This window comes from Canis aureus, chromosome 8 (assembly GCF_053574225.1).
Source record: "Canis aureus isolate CA01 chromosome 8, VMU_Caureus_v.1.0, whole genome shotgun sequence".
Lineage (NCBI taxonomy): Eukaryota > Metazoa > Chordata > Mammalia > Carnivora > Canidae > Canis > Canis aureus.
The window spans coordinates 37,978,399-37,993,127 of record NC_135618.1 but is presented as its reverse complement, the minus strand read 5'-3'; the positions used below and the strand labels follow the sequence as shown (position 1 = coordinate 37,993,127).

The 14,729-nt window shown below is 64.1% G+C and overlaps 1 protein-coding gene and 1 long non-coding RNA gene across 2 annotated transcripts; one reads left to right on the top strand and one right to left on the bottom strand.

The window, feature by feature from the left end:
• Positions 1–1,141: 1,141 nt before the first annotated feature.
• On the bottom strand, positions 1,142–5,912 carry SOX8 (SRY-box transcription factor 8). The gene is made up of 3 exons (XM_077906026.1): positions 5,408–5,912; positions 3,961–4,190; positions 1,142–3,202 (listed from the first exon to the last, which is right to left on the bottom strand). The coding sequence occupies exons 1-3, from the start codon at positions 5,827–5,829 to the stop codon at positions 2,466–2,468; spliced, it is 1,389 nt and encodes a 462-aa protein (XP_077762152.1). The 5' UTR covers positions 5,830–5,912; the 3' UTR covers positions 1,142–2,465.
• A 298-nt stretch (positions 5,913–6,210) lies between these two features.
• Positions 6,211–8,678, top strand: LOC144318761 (uncharacterized). The gene is made up of 2 exons (XR_013384791.1): positions 6,211–6,259; positions 7,359–8,678. It is a non-coding gene; the product is annotated as an uncharacterized LOC144318761 (long non-coding RNA).
• Positions 8,679–14,729: the final 6,051 nt, after the last annotated feature.

Below are 14,729 nucleotides of genomic sequence, written 5' to 3'. Positions count from 1 at the left end.
CCCAGGTTACCACGCAGGAGCCCCTCCAAGTGCAAACAAAACTGGCAGAGCCTGCAGCCCTGGGGAGCCTGGCAGGGCCCGGCCGGCGCTGGGGCCGCACAGGGGCAGCCCGCTCCCTGCGTCAGGGAGCTGGGTGCAGGGGGTTTCCTGGGGTTGGGGTGTCAGCGCGAGAGCCTGGAGGGCCATATGGAGCTGGACAGCCCTTGGCTGGACGCGGGGCGCGCTGGACGGGCTCCACGCAGGCATCCGTGGGCCTGGCTGGCAGCCCCCTCCCAGACCCCGCCTTGCCCGGGAGGCTTGGCATGCCCTGGACCTCACGAATCCTCATAAATCCGGGCAGCTCTTCCCAAACACTGCTCTTGGCAGGCCCTGGACGTGGCTCTCCAGCGCGGGGTGAGGTACGCGCCCTGGATCACAGCCACACAGGCGGCTGGCAGACAAGAGGACGGGGCGGGCGCCCCCTTGCCCGGGCCACCCCATTAGAAGAGCAGAGGCAGTTGCTTTGAGGATCTGGGTTCTCGTGAGAAGCGCGATGCTCCTCCTCCCCTCCTCCCAGCCGCAGACGCAGAGGCCCTAGATGCATCCCCAGGCCCCGGCGGGTGCGCCCAGCCCGGCGAGGCCCCTGAACCAGCTGCATGTGCCGGGGAGGCCCGCCGGGGGGTGAGGCCGGTGCCTGCCGCAGCTCCCACAGCCTCTTCTCCCTAGAAACAGTCCACCAACCAGACAACCCCGCCTGGTGCCTGCAGGGCGGCTTTCACCCAGCTCCCAGCCTGGCTCCGTGCCAACGCCCGAAAAATGCCGTCAGCCACCCAGAAACCGGCTCCGGGATTCGCCTGGGAGGAAACCGCGGCCCGGGATCTGGACCCGTTTTGCCTACTGAATAGGCCCCCAGGGGAAGGAAGACTCTGGCGGCTGGGCCCAGCGTCCTGGGGCCTCTGAGATTTGTTCAAATCCAGACACGGCCCCTGGGGGGCGGCGGGGGGGGGCGGCATTGGCGGTGCCCCAGGGCTGGGGCACCACGTCTGCCCTCTCAGGGGCTCTGAGATGGGCCCGGGGTGAGCCCAACGCCTGCCACGGACGAGGTCCTTCCGAGCCAAAGCCCAGGCGTGTATGGAAAGCAACACGCGAAACATAGCCCACGTAGATAAAAAGCTTTTTTTTTTTTTCTTTTAATTTTATCAAATTGGTCTGTACAAAAGTTAGCGTTGCTTGGTCAGAAAGTCGCGGAACAGAGCGGGTAAGTGACAGCGGAAGCCCAAACTCCACGCAGGCGCCGGACAACAGATTTTGCATAAAAATGAGTTTGCTGAGGTTCCCTGCCCCCACCCCCAGAAAGAGATACGCCCAAAAAAAAATTCTTTTTTTTTTTCTAGAAAAAGGTAGGAAAAAGTAGAAAAAGTAAAAAGAAGCAACTTCTCAGGTGTCTTTAAATGTACAAAGTGTAAAGGCACAAGTTTCCATGAAGTAGGGGTTATCAGTGCTCGGCACACAGCGGAAGCAAACGCGTCAATCAGGGGTTATTCGCCTAAAACTAAGACTCTAAACGCTTTAGTGGAGGTTTTACTTTCACAGCTTGGAGGTGGCGTCTGGTTCCTAAGGGCCGAGAGTCACGTGCTTCTCCAGCCACCCCATCCACTACCGGGCATGGTGGTGGGCAGGGAGCGACCTTGGCGATGCCCCCGCCTGCTAAACCTGCCGTGACGTGGTGGCCGGGCCAGAGACAGAGACAGAGACAGAGGACGCAGCAGCGGGCCTCACCTCCCTCCCTCCCTCCCTCCCTCCCTCCCTCGGGGTCCTGGCCTCCATTCCGTCTTAAAGTCTACTCTCTGCACAAATCATTAATTAAAGATAAAATAATACAGAACATAAATACATTTCAACAGCTTCCGGAACTAATCGAACGTGTTTTAAGCTTCAAAAAATAAAAATTAAAAAAATAAAATAAGAAGAGAGAAGTGTTAGTTGCAGCCAAACCTCGCTCAGGAAGAGCCTAACTGCAGGGGGCACCTGAGATCTGCTGGGCTGGACCCAAGCTCCCCGGGAGGCTGGCAGGGACCTTGGAACACAGGCGGCCGAGACCCCACACCTCTTCCCTCCTTTCTGTTTTATGCTGTGGCTGCTTTGTGTCTACTGATATGCAAAACCGAGGCCTTGGTGTCCTGTGGGAAGAGGACTCCACGCGACACCACGGCCGCTGTCCCCGGTTCCAGAGTCGCCAGTCACCGCAAAGAGAGTGTGGGAGGAGAGCTTTGTCGCCAAAGATCTGGAAGCCACGTGGCCTCAGTCACAAAGTGTGGCTCCCTCCGCACACGTGACCAGGCACCTGCCAGAGCCATCACCTCCTCTCCCGTCGTGAGCGAGCACACACACCCCTTCTGGAAGACCCGAGACTCTGTCCTTGCTGAGATAAAGGTTCTCCGTCCCCGAGTCCGCAACGCCGGTCCCCTCCCTGGACCGCAGCACCCTCAGGGCCTGGTCAGTGTCGTGTACACGGGCTGGTCCCAGTTGCCGGGTGGGCTGTGGGCGGGTGGCACGGAGAGGCCGCCGAGCAGGGGCGAGGCGTAGGGCCGCCGCGAAGGGTGGAAGTAGGGGCACTGGTAGAGGCTGGACGGGCAGCCGGGGTACGGGCTGTAGTAGCTGGGGGCCTGCAGGTCGGTGTAGTCACACTGCGAGCTGGTGAAGGAGCTGGCGGCTGCGGCGGGGGCGGCAGTGGTGACGCTGGCCTGGCCGCTGTAGGAGCCGTAGTCAGCCCGGCCCGGGGAACCGTGCGACTGGTCGCCGTAGTGGCTGGGGCTCAGCTGCTCCGTTTTGATGTGCGGCCGCGGGGGCCCCGCCTCGGTGGGCGATGCCGAGGCCGAGGGGGCTCCCTTGTGGGCCCACACGGGGGACGCCCCGATGCCGGCCGCCGCCGAGTGCGAGTAGGAGGCAGCCCCGTAGGAGCCAGCAGCGGGCTGGCCCGGCTCTGTGGGCAGGGCCGAGTGGCCGTTGAGGGGCAGGTACTGGTCGAACTCGTGCACGTCGAAGGTGTCCATGTTGCCGATGACCTCGCTGCTCAGCTCCGAGATGTCCACGTTGCTGAAGTCGATGTTCTGGCGCCCGCTGTCCGCCAGGCGGCGGCCTTCCAGCTTCAGCTCCGGCTTGCCCCCATGGTGTAGGTCCGTCTTGGGGGTGGTGGGCGGGGTGGGTGGCCCGTGGGTCTGCCCTAGGGACAGAGCACATCTCAGGGATGAATGCCCCTTCTGTGGGGGGCCGGCCTGGCTGGCGGCGCGCACCCAGGAGGGAAACCAGCCCGCTAACTGCCGCAGGTACCAATCAACGGCTTTTTGTTTCTGTACGTTTCCCAGAAATTCCAGCAGAGCCAGACCCAGACCTCACTCCTTGGCCAAGGAAATTCCGTTAAGCGCTGTTGTACAGGAAGAGCTGGGGCCGTGGAGGCCCCACCGTGAACACCCAGGTGGGGGGAAGGAGAGGAAGTGCCCAGCACCCCCGCACACGGCCACAACAAGAACCTCACAAAACGGATCCCCCCCACCCCGCCCCCAGGCTCACAGCTTTCGCCAGCGTGACCGAGACTGCTGGACTGGCCCGGGCTCTCCCCTGACCAACTGTCTGATCCTAAGGCTGGGCTGCTGACCACCGCGCCAGGGGTGGGAGTGCTGGCTTGGCATCCACAGAAACGCCTTCAGGCAGCAGCACATGCCCACGGCGCACGGCGGCACCGATCAGGGCAGAGCTGGGACATCCCCAGTGCTCAGGGGGCTCTGAGCACACCCCCACCCCCGCCCCCACCCCGCTGTGTGCACTGGGGACTTGGGGGCGCACGAGAACATCTGGTTGTCTCCAAGCTGGCTGCCCTGGGAGTGAGCCCCTGCTCCCCACCTCCACCCTCCATCCCAACGGACGCCGGGACCCCCCTTCCCCTGCTGGGGCACCGAAGGCTGTGGGGCCCCAGGAGCCCACCTGCGTGGTCGCCGTGGTGGTGTGGTTCCCCAAGGCCCGCGTCGGCCTTGTACACGGCACTGCCGGGGTGGGGGCCCAGTTCGGCCCCGGAGTCAGAGTCGCCCTGGCCCGTCTTCACGCTCTTCCTGCGGCGCGGCTGGTACTTGTAATCCGGGTGGTCTTTCTTGTGCTGGACGCGCAGCCGCTCCGCCTCCTCCACGAAGGGGCGCTTCTCGCTTTCGCTCAGCAAGCTGTAGCAGCAAAGGCACAAGTGGGCTGGCCAGGGCCCCGAGCCTGGGGAGGCTCTCCCTGACCCTGGCACTCACAGGGAGGCCTGCGTGTGCTCCACACCAGGCACGCGCTCCCCTCTCTGCGGACACCGGGGTGGGGGGTGGCGGCAGGGGCCAGGCCAGCGAGGACTTCTGGTGAGCCCTGTTCTCGTGTGGGTCAAAGGAACATGCTAGAACAAGACCCAAACCTTTCCATCTCCATCACCCTCTTACTTCCCTTCGCCCGGAGCCTGTGTAAGTCTCCTCCCTTTGGGGCTTTCTAAGCGGGCGGGGGAGGAGGCCGAACCCAGCGGAGAACATGCTGTGGACAAAGCGACGCTTCCTGGGAAAGGGATTCCGTGGGCAACTGAACTGCCCAGACCTCCAGGAACACAGGCAACACCAGCATGCTCCTTGCTGAGGCTCAGAACACACGCCGGCCTCTCAAACCCTCCAGAAACTCACCCCCAACTGCCCGTGGGACGGGGTGCGGGGATGCCAGGGTCTGCTGTACGCGGAGCACCCAGAGACACAGACCCAGAGGACAGAGGTGCAAACTCCCAGTGTCCACTCACGGAGAAAGGAGTAGGAAATGGGGACCAGCGCCCCAAACCCACAGCCACCCATCTTAAACCCAAGTAGAACATGTTGGGTGGGGATGGGCTGTGCTGAGCAGCCAGTGACACTACTGGTGCCCTACTTTCTACAAAATCGTCCAGCTTCACCGGGCACGAGTGTGCACAAAGCGTGCCTGCGCTGGCCCCATCCCGCATCCCTCAGCCGTCCTTGCAGAAGGGTGCAGAGGTGCAGGGTGGGGGAGCGAGGCAGCTGAACGGACATGCACCCCCTCCATGTGTGTTGACTTCCCCCACAGGCTGGTCAGGGAGTGGAAGGGAGCCCTTTCCAGACAGGCGCCTCCAGACAGCATCGCCTGGTACGGGGTCCCGCTTCCAGGCAGAAGCCGGCTTTCCTGGGGGAGGGACAGGCCCCGGGGCGCTCACAGGAGGGGTCCCCAGCCTCAGCGGGCGCGCTGGGGGTTGCGCGCTGGCCCTGCAGCCCCGGAGCGCCCGGGCGCAGTGGGTGTCCCGGGTCGGGCGGGGGTTTGCCCAGGGCAGAGGCCGGCGCCCCCCCCTCCCGACCGCTCCCCGCAGCCCGCCCGTCCGGTCCGGGCCAGAGCCCGGATCCAGGCCGCCACTCACCGCCACAGCTTGCCCAGCGTCTTGCTGAGCTCGGCGTTGTGCAGGTGCGGGTACTGGTCCGCCAGCTTGCGGCGCGCCGCCTGCGCCCACACCATGAAGGCGTTCATGGGCCGCTTCACGTGCGGCTTGGCCTTGAGCGTCCCGCCGCCGCCGCCGCGCACCGGCATGGGCACCAGGCTCCAGTCGTAGCCCTTGAGCACCTGCGACACGGCGTCGCGGATGCAGGCTGGGAAGCGCTCATCCGCCGCCTCCGCCGCGTCGCCCCGGCCGCCGCCCCCCGCGCCCCCCGCGCGGCCCAGGCCCTCCGAGCCCGCGGGCGACGGCGGCGCGTCCGAGTCCGAGTCCTCCACGTGCGACATGGAGCTCGCGGTGCCCGACGGGCTGCAGGGCGGCTGCGCGCGGGCCTCGCTCATGTCCAGCATCGGGGCCGCGCGGACGGGCGCGCTCCGGGACCCGCTGCTCCGCGGCCGCTCCGCACCCAGGCCGCGCCGCCGCCCGGCCCCGCCGCTCCGGCCCCGCCGAGCGCCCGCAACAAGTTTCTTTAAGCGGCGGCCCCCGGGCTCCGCCCCCCGCGCGGCTCCCCATTGGCCCGCGCGCGCCCCGCAGCCCCCGGGGGTGGAGCCCGGCCGCGCGCCCCGCCCCGCGCCGCCCCACGCGGGGCCGCCGCTCGCCCAGGGCCGGGACGGGGGTCGCGGCGCTCCGCCTGGTGGCCCGGCCCCACCGGCCCCACCGGCCCCACCGGTCCGCGCCGCGCACAGCCGCGTCCCCCGGAGCCGCCCCGCCGCGCGCCCCCAGCCCGCCTGCCGCGGGACCCTCCGGGGCGCCCCGAGCCCGCGCGCCGCGCTCGTCCAGGTAAAGCGCGGCCACGGCCCCCAGCCCGGGGCGGCTCCGAGTCGGGAAGGCGCGGGCGGGGCGGCGGCCGCAGGAGCCGCGGAGGGGGCGGGAGCGCCGGGCAGCACCGGGCTGAGCCTCGCTGCGAGTCCCTGGGGCCGCCCGGCGGATGGCGCGGCCGGACGCGGGGGCCCGGGGCCTTCCGGGCCTGACCCCGGAGAGGGGGCGCTGAGGCCGCGCGGCGGGGCGGCCCCGGGTGGCCTGGCGGGGAAGCTGGCCGCGCGAGGAGGAAGAGGGGCGCGCGGGGAGGCGGGGCGGCCCGGGCGCCTCCCTGGAGGAGGGGGCGCGGCGTGGGGGGGGCTGTGCGGCCTGGCGCGGAGCAGATCGGCGGGGTCGGAGAGGGGACGTTCCCCCGGAGGTCGGAGGTCAGCGCGGGCCGCCGCTCCGAGTCCCCGCCCGAAGCCGCCCCCGCGACTTGGCCTGCGTCCCCGCGGTCCCCGAGGGCGGCTCGGATTATTGGGCCAAACCCGCCCGGAGGCGACGGACCAGCTGCCCAGAGCTTCGCCGCAGGCCCTGGGGTGGCCGAGTGGGAACTCCTGCGGCTGCGAGCTGTGGCCCCCGCGCCCGGGTCACCCTAGGCAGCGGCACCCAGTTCCCTACCGCGCCCTCCTCAGGCAGAGGCGCCTGGGCGCAGGTGCAGGGGTGCGGCAGGAGGGCTGGTCAGCTACCAGGAGACCAGATTGAAAGTCGATGCGCCGGGCCCAAGCGTCTCCCTGCTGCTCGTTTACCAACCCAGAGACCACCACGGACGCTGGGACTGCCCAGGACAGGCTTCCTGCCCTCCCCCAGGCCCCCTCCGCCCCCCTGACGTGCCCCTGCCCCTGCACTTTCACCCTCACGCACCCCTGCCCCCCCCACCAGTGCCTGGGTTGTGGGTTCAGTTCGCACTTGGGCCTGGGTGGCCTGTTGGTCCCACTGCGGGTCTAGGGCAGGAGCCTGCCCCTGGGGCTCAGGGGCTGCCCAGGGATCCTGCAGCCTTGCCTCTGAAACATGTGTGCACCCCTGTGGGGGCATCTCAGGGCCTAAGAGGGGGTTAACCCACACTACCTGTCACCTGCAGGTGACTCCGAGGCCCTGCCCCACATCACAGAACCTGATATTCTGCTTATGGGAAAGTGGCACTGGGGGTGTCATTGTCTAAGGTAAACAGCCCAGGGTTGGTGGGGGGTGTGCACCTGATGGCAGAGGTGCGTCCTCCGGGAGTGGCCTCTGTTCTGGCGTCCTGTCCTGTGGTTGGCTTCCCTTTGCTCTGTCGCCTGCCAGGGAACGCCCGCAGCTGCTGGTCTGTGGTGGCCGCCCCTCGGAGGTCCTGCCCTCCACTGGGGGTCCCCGCTGTGCAGTTGGGGACTCCGAGGGAGGGCCCAAGTGGGGGTTGCCTGAGGGCCCCCATCGATCTTACTGGCCCATGGGGACCTGTGCAAGTGCAAGCAGGGGGAGGGTTGAGGTTGGCAGACCTGGCCCAAACTGTCCTCCCCCACCCACCAGAAAACAGGTCCCACCCCTCCCTGCACCCAGCAGGCCGTCGTGCGCCAGGTCTGGGTTTTCACGAGGAGCTCTGCTTTGCGAAGCTGCACTGGGACGTCAGGTAAGGCACCCTCTCTGTGCTCCCCATCGGCCCGCAGAGGGTCAGGGATAGGTGACTACCGGGACCCTTGGAGGGAAATCGGCCAGCTCTGGTCCTAGGCCCCCCCTGGGGAGGGGGACGGGTGCTGGTGGGCGGTGCACACACGTGTGTGCAGCCTGTAACTCCCACGGAAGGGGTGGGGAGGGCAGATCCTGCCAGGCCTCGGCCCAGGCTGGCTGAGGGCATATGTATGCGCTTCCCCACAGGGCAGCATCCGGGCACAGCTCACTAGCCCAGGGCAGGCAGCGGACACGTGGGGTGGCACCTAGAAGTGCCCCAAAGCCTCCTGGGCTTCTGGAAGCCCTGTGTCCTGGCCCGTGTGCCATCCAGCCTCATCCTCCACTAGTGGCGAGCCTGGTTCACGTCCTCAGCTGCCGGGCAGGCCCTGAGTGTGTACCAGGGTGTAGCCTTCAGAGGAAAGGGTGGCTGCGGTTGGTTCCTGTGTCCACCAGTATTGACAAAGCATCTGTGCCAGGGGTTTCAGTGGGCAAACACCAAGGAGCTGAGGCACTCACCATGGCGGGAGGGTGGGGGTGGGGGTGGTGTCCAGGAAGGGGGTTTTGAGGAGACCTGAAGCTTCCAGCTGCTTGAAGAAAGAGGAAAGGCCATTCCCTCAACTGAGGGGGTAGGGAGGTGCTCAACCTGTGCAAAGGCCCTGAGGCAGCAGCGAGCACAGGTTATCTGAGAGTGACACTACTGTGATTTAAAACTTGAGGGACAAAAAAAACTAAAAAAATAATAAATAAATAAATAAAACTTGATGGACAGCTGTTTGAACCTCTTCTCGGTCCACCTCTTGGCATCCATCCCCCCCTTAGTTCTTCCTTTCGGCCCCCAGCGGCTCCAGTCCACATGACCTTACCTTCACTTAGTGGCCTTTGCGGTCTCAGGGAGGTGACCTCGTGGGCCGTGGGTGGACCGTATCCCTGCCCCTGGGGTGTAATGAGGATTCTAGACCTACACCCCCAGCTGAGGCTGCAAGGGCGCCTGTCAAGACAGAAATACAGCCTGGCAACGCCCGTGCCTAAGAGCCCTGGCCAGTGCAGGCCCGAGGGCTCCAGGGGGACGTTCGCCAGGAGACCCCCAAGGCTCCCAGCACGTGGCTTCCAGGGAAGCTCAGGAAGCCCGTGTGCGTGTGTGTGTCGGGCACCGGAGCAGCCGAGGGGGGAGGAAGGGCTGCGAAAGCCACCACGGAAGAAGGCACCCTGCGGTCACCCCTGTGTCACCCTGCCCGTGTCTCCGCCCACCCTCCGCCCAGCCCTCAGCCCGGGCAGCCTGGGAGGCCATAGTCCGTGCAGTCCCTCAGAGGAAGGCCTGGTGCGGCCTGTTCCCTGTGTGTCTGCAGCCGTTACCTGGGCCTCAGTGAGCCAGCCCCGGGCAGTTGGCATCACGTCCTGGGAAGCCCCGCTCAGTGTCAGAGATTAATTGGCGCTTTCAGTTACTGGCTAGTCCGCAGAAACCAAATGTCCAGGCCAGAGATGAGCAATCAGCTCTGAGCAGCGGCTCGGTCAGGACCGCCCCAGCCTGCCCTGCTGGGTCTCCCGAGAGAGAGGCGAGGGGCTCGCAGGGGCGCCAGGAGTCCAGCGTCCCTTGGTGACAGACTATCGGGGCTCGGGGCCAAGCTTTTTGTGGAAACACCCCTCCCCGACTTAGTTTGCCAGCTGGCGTGGAAGGTCTGGTTTGGGTCGAAGCCCTCCGCCCGGCTGGGCTGATGTCTGCCAGGGAGCTGGCCGTCTGTGCGTGCGGGGGAGCCCGGGAGGAGGATCGCGCCCAGCCTCCCCCATCCGCCCCTGGCCGGCCCGTCAGGGTGCTGGTCCTGAGCACCTCGCTCCAGCACGGCGTTCGCTGCCGCTTCGGGGCGCCTCCCAAGCTCCAGGCAGGGGTGAAGGTGCCCCAGGCTCTTCCTCTGCCCCTTCTTGCCGGCTCCCGGTGCGAAAACCCACATGGCCCCGGGGTGACTGCTGGCAGCCCAGGGGACCCCCTGCCCCAGTGGCCATTATTTGAAAAAAATTGGGGGAGAGGGCAATGCTTCATGGAGGGCTGAGCCCCAGTGAAGGTTGTCTGCCCAGTGACATGTGCTACGCAGATGTGTCAGGAACAGCTGTGGGCCTGCTCTGGCCTCCGCTCACCTCCTGACGGTAGAGATCTCCCCGGCCTCCGGCTGTGCCCATCCATCTGTCCTCTCCCCGGCCTGGGCCTGGGGGCCTGGCTCCACGGGTCTTGGTGTGGGTCTTCGACGGCAGGCAGAGGCTGCTTCTGTAGCCCACGACCATCCTCAGGCGGGGTCCCAGGGGCTCCAAATGCGGTCTTCCTTGGGCAGAGGTGAGCACCAGGTGCCAGCAGCATCATCCACGGGGGAAACCGAGTCTGCCGAGGTGTTAGAGACGTGCCATCTGCCCGTGCCTTCCTCTGGACGCTTGCACCCCCTAAGCCTTCCGGCCCCCAGCAGCTCCAGCACATTCCATTCCTTGCCCACGCAGACGGGCATTCTGTGGTACCAGGCCCCTGGGTCCCCGGGCCCCAGACCCCACCCTCATTCTGCACTCTGGGCTCCTGCCCCCTGGCCCCCAGTCCCCAGGGCCCCTGCCCTTCACCGTCACCTCGGTCCCCCCCCCCCCCCCCCCCGTGCACAGGCCCCGTGCAGAAGGGGAGCCAGGACTCTGGAGGATGACTGTCACTCCAGAAAACCAGCCTTCGAGCCCAAGTAGGCTGTGCTTGTCCTTCCAAACTTAACTTTCAGATTTAATGAGGCTTCCTGTTCAAGATGTCCAAGTGGGAACCCCTCGGAAGCGGAGCCCCGCATCAGTTATGACGGAGAAAGGCAAATGCTAGCCTGAAATAAAAATATCAGACAGAAAAAAAAAAATCCTCTTTCGGAGTGAGGGGCCCTGGCTGGCTCTGCCACCAGGGAAGGTTCCAGAGACGTGCCCGTGCCAAAGGCAAATTAAAACACACCCTGTCAAAAGATTTCCGCTGTCTCCCAAGTATTTATTTTTCGGAACTTGGTGAAGGAGGGTTTAATTAAGACACCCTGAGGCGGGAGCCTTGTACTGAGTGGAGAGAAGCCGGTGGTTCCTGGGAGTCCGTGAGGCCAGCTTGGAGCAGGCGTGGTGGAGCTTCGCCCCTCCCCAACCGGGCTGGGGTCAGGGGCTCCCCCGGCTGCACACCTTCAAGGGGCTGAGCCTTCTAGTAAAGCATGAAAAGAGGGGCCTCAGGCTGGTTTCCCCAGGGCGTGGAAAGGGGTTGGAGGGACCCCCAAGAAGGTGCGGAGTTCTGGGAGGGAGGGTGTTCGAGGTCACAGGACTTGTTGCCGACGGCCCCCTGTGGCCCCTTGACTTCGAGTGAGTTGTGGAGGGGTCCGCGGTGCGTGTCTGAGCTGTGGGCTCAGCGCGGGGCCCATGGGGGCCGATGGGCGTGCGGTAGCCAGCCCCTGATGTTCCTCTGTTTGGGCTCCTCCTCAGTCCATGCCAGCAACTTCCAGAAGCACCTCTGCCCACTGCCGGAGCCTAGCTCCCTCCTCAGGGACGTCATCTAACACGAGTGCCACCCGTTCTTTTCAGAAGTGAATTGTCTGCTTTAATCACTGGGCGGGAGTCACAAGAAGGTGAGACACAGTGATGGATGGTGTTGGCCGCAAGCTCCCCAGCCTGTGAGATAAGCAGTTTGGGTCAAATCGGGGATGTTGGACGCAGGCGCCTTCTGGGGCCTGGTCAGGAGGGGAGCGTGCAAGCTCCCGTGGGCGAGGCTGGAAGGAGTGCTGGTGCCTGCGGGAGGTGGGACAGAGGCCCCCCCGTGGTCCCGACGGCCAGCCAGCGTCTTGCTGCCCCCAGACCTCTGCTGGCCCGAGATGCACGCCCGAGCCCCGCTCTGTGGGTGCCAGTGTGCGCCGACCCGGACCTTCGGTTTCAAGGCTGTTTGTTACACAGCATCATCGAGGTGACTGGTAGACACAGCCTGCGGACCTCTGTGTGCGGCCTCTGGCCTGGGCAGTTTCCAGGACAGAATCTGACTCCCAGATAAAAGAAAACAAAGTCCCTGCACATTGTTTCCCTGCATCGGGCCCGACGGCCACAGAATGTACCAGCACCGTGACTGTCTGCTTTCCTCTGCCCTGCAAGGGCAGCTCACCAGCTCGCAGGGCCACACAGAGCCGCGTCTCCCTCTGGGGTGCGGGCGTGGAAGTGCTCGTGGCCCGGAGCCGAGGGTGCCAAGAGAGGAGACGGGTGAGCCAAGCAGAACAGCCGTCTGTGAGTCACAGTTCCCAAAAACCAGCAAATGGCCCAGCACCTGCTCGGCCACCCCCACCTGCTCCTGCCAGCCCTACCCGGGTCTTGGCCACTGGACAGTCACGGTGGGACCAGCCCAAAGTGACCACCCCCCCCCCCGGCCCAGAAGAAAGTGACAGATGTTAGCGCCTGCGGGTTCTGCCCCACCCCTCCCATCAACAGATATCAAGACATGAAAAATTGGGGTAAATGAAGGGTGGGCGATTAGGTCGGGCCCAAGCTGGGTTCTCGTGGGTGCCAGAGACAGCTGCAAATGCCCGTCAGGGACACTTGCCCTGATGCAGCGGGGCTGCCAAGCCAGGGTGCCTGGGGACAGCTGGACGAGGTGCCGACACGGGGCTCATTCCTCCGTGAAGCCGTCCTGCAGCTGCTGGGAGTCCCGCCAGCCCCCGGGCCTGTGTGTGCCTCCGCCCGGGCTGTATAGGAGGAGCCGTGCATGGGACCCCCGGGCCGGGCTTCCTGCTTGGGGCTCTGGCTTATCCACAGGTCTGTGGGATGCCAGCCCCAGGCTTGAGCTGACGGGTCCTCTGGGGGAGCCTCTCTCTCTCTCTCTCTAGTCAAATTCTGGGCTCGTCCTCCTGGCTCCATCCAGGCCGGGGCTGGGCACCAACCCCTCCGTAACCAGCTTGACTTTTTCTCAGAGTTTGGCTTGAAAATGTGGGCTCAGGAGCCCCGCCACCCACCCAGGCTCCCAGTGTGTGTGTGGGGGTAAAGCCCCCCCCCGACCCCTGTGTACCTGCGGTTTGCAGCCACTGAGCCCACGGGGTGAGGAAGCCAGCGAGCTGCCTCCCCAGCACCAGCCTCCACCCCTGCAGTTGCCTCAAGGTTTACAAAAAAGGTTTTGTTTTTAAGTGCAGTGCTTTCTTGGAGCATAAGATGTCCCCGAATCTAAATATTAGTCAAAGCTCTTAGATGCTCCCTCATCTAGATGAAGAGGTTGGTTTGGTGTAAATGACGTGACCTATTCCAACAGGGAAAAACAGTGCCTTCTAGGACGTTCTGGAACAACATAGGGTATTTTTAAGATTTTTCTTCTTTTTTTTTGAAACGGAATTCACATGGCATAACATTCAAGCGTTTTGAAGTGTACAGTTCTGTAGCATTTAGTGCATTGCTGGTGTGCAGCCGTCCCCTCTGCCTGGCTCCGGAATCTTCCCGTCACTCCCCGCCCCCAGCCCTAGACAACCACCCATCTCCTTTCTGTCTCCGCGGATTTGCTGATCCGGAACGTGTCATGTACATGGAATCCGACGTGTAGCCCGTGCGCCTGGTTCTCCCACTTTGCATGATGTTTGTGAGGTTCCTCTATCTTGTAGCAGGTGTCAACACCTCACTCCTCCTTACTGCTGAGTTACAGACTCGTGTGCTTCTGGTTCAATTTGGGTGCACATAGGCAAGCGCCGAGCCACCGGCCAGGCTTTCCGCGGCCCAAGCCCCGCTCCGCAAGGTCCGCTCCCGCGTGGGTGGGTTCTGGACCCTCGGACTCACCGGACCTCTGCAGTCCACTCCCAGGAAGGCGGGTCCCGGAGGAAGTGTAAGAACCCGAGCTCCCAGTGGACCTCTCTGATGGCCTCGCCCACCCTGGGTAAACCCGGAGAGGGAGACTGGAGCCCAGCGAGCTGGATGCTGGACAAGGACGCCTTTCTGCTCTCCACAATGCCCCATTGTGCCCTCCTCTGGAGAGAACAATGCAACCCGGGCCAGGGGAAGCTGAGGACAAAGGGCTCTTTGTCAGGACCGTCCCCACCTGAAAAGCAGCGCCCTGGGTCACACCTGATGGCGGAGCTGTCCTTCCGTGCTGTGCCCTGAGCACCTCCTGTATCCAGGGGACGCATGGAAGCTCGGGTGGGCTTGGGCTGAGGGGCACTGGATCCTCCGCTTGGACCAGACAGCCATGCTGGCTCATCCCTAATGCAGCCCCCGGGCCCTGGAGACGAGGTGCAGAATGTAGGTTTGCTGGAAGGACCTGGAAGCATGGCCAGGACGGACTGTCCCCTGACACCCCCCCCCCCCCGAGGCGGGGAGGCCTCGGGCACAGGCTTCCCTGCTGGGGGCTCACCAGAGTGCAATGTCTGTGCCCCCCCACTGCCGATCTTTTACATGTCCCACTTTACAGCTGGGCTCTGAAAGGAGAGTTTTCACAAGAAAAAAAAAGGGGGCACTTTTTAAAAACTCACAGTATAGGATGCACATTTGCTATCACCCAACAGCTGGAGGCTGAAGAAGTGTTCCAGCAGTTGCTGGCCTGGCCTAGATTGGGGGGGGGGGGCAAGTCCAGAGCCAGTCCCTGCCTTTATAGAGCTCACGCTGCAGGTGGTAAAGATATAATTAAACAAGACTGATCATTTGACCCACAAGTATTAATAATTTAGATGTCAGAACACTCCGCACAAGATGTCAAAAGCAAACAAAAAACTCGGGACAAACATTTGCAATATGCACACAAGAATAGGATCTGTAATATGTAAAGAGCTGTGAAGAATAAAAAAGAAAACCCACACCCACCTCAGTGATTTGCTTC

Excerpts from the sequence above, each read along its gene's own strand:
- SOX8 (XM_077906026.1), bottom strand. The coding sequence starts at position 5,829 with ATGCTGGACATGAGCGAGGCCCGCGCGCAGCCGCCCTGCAGCCCGTCG. Across the intron at positions 4,191-5,407 it reads ACGCTGGGCAAGCTGTGGCG|CTTGCTGAGCGAAAGCGAGA; the intron begins GTGAGTGGCGGC and ends TTGCTGCTACAG. Across the intron at positions 3,203-3,960 it reads CCACCACGGCGACCACGCAG|GGCAGACCCACGGGCCACCC; the intron begins GTGGGCTCCTGG and ends CTCTGTCCCTAG.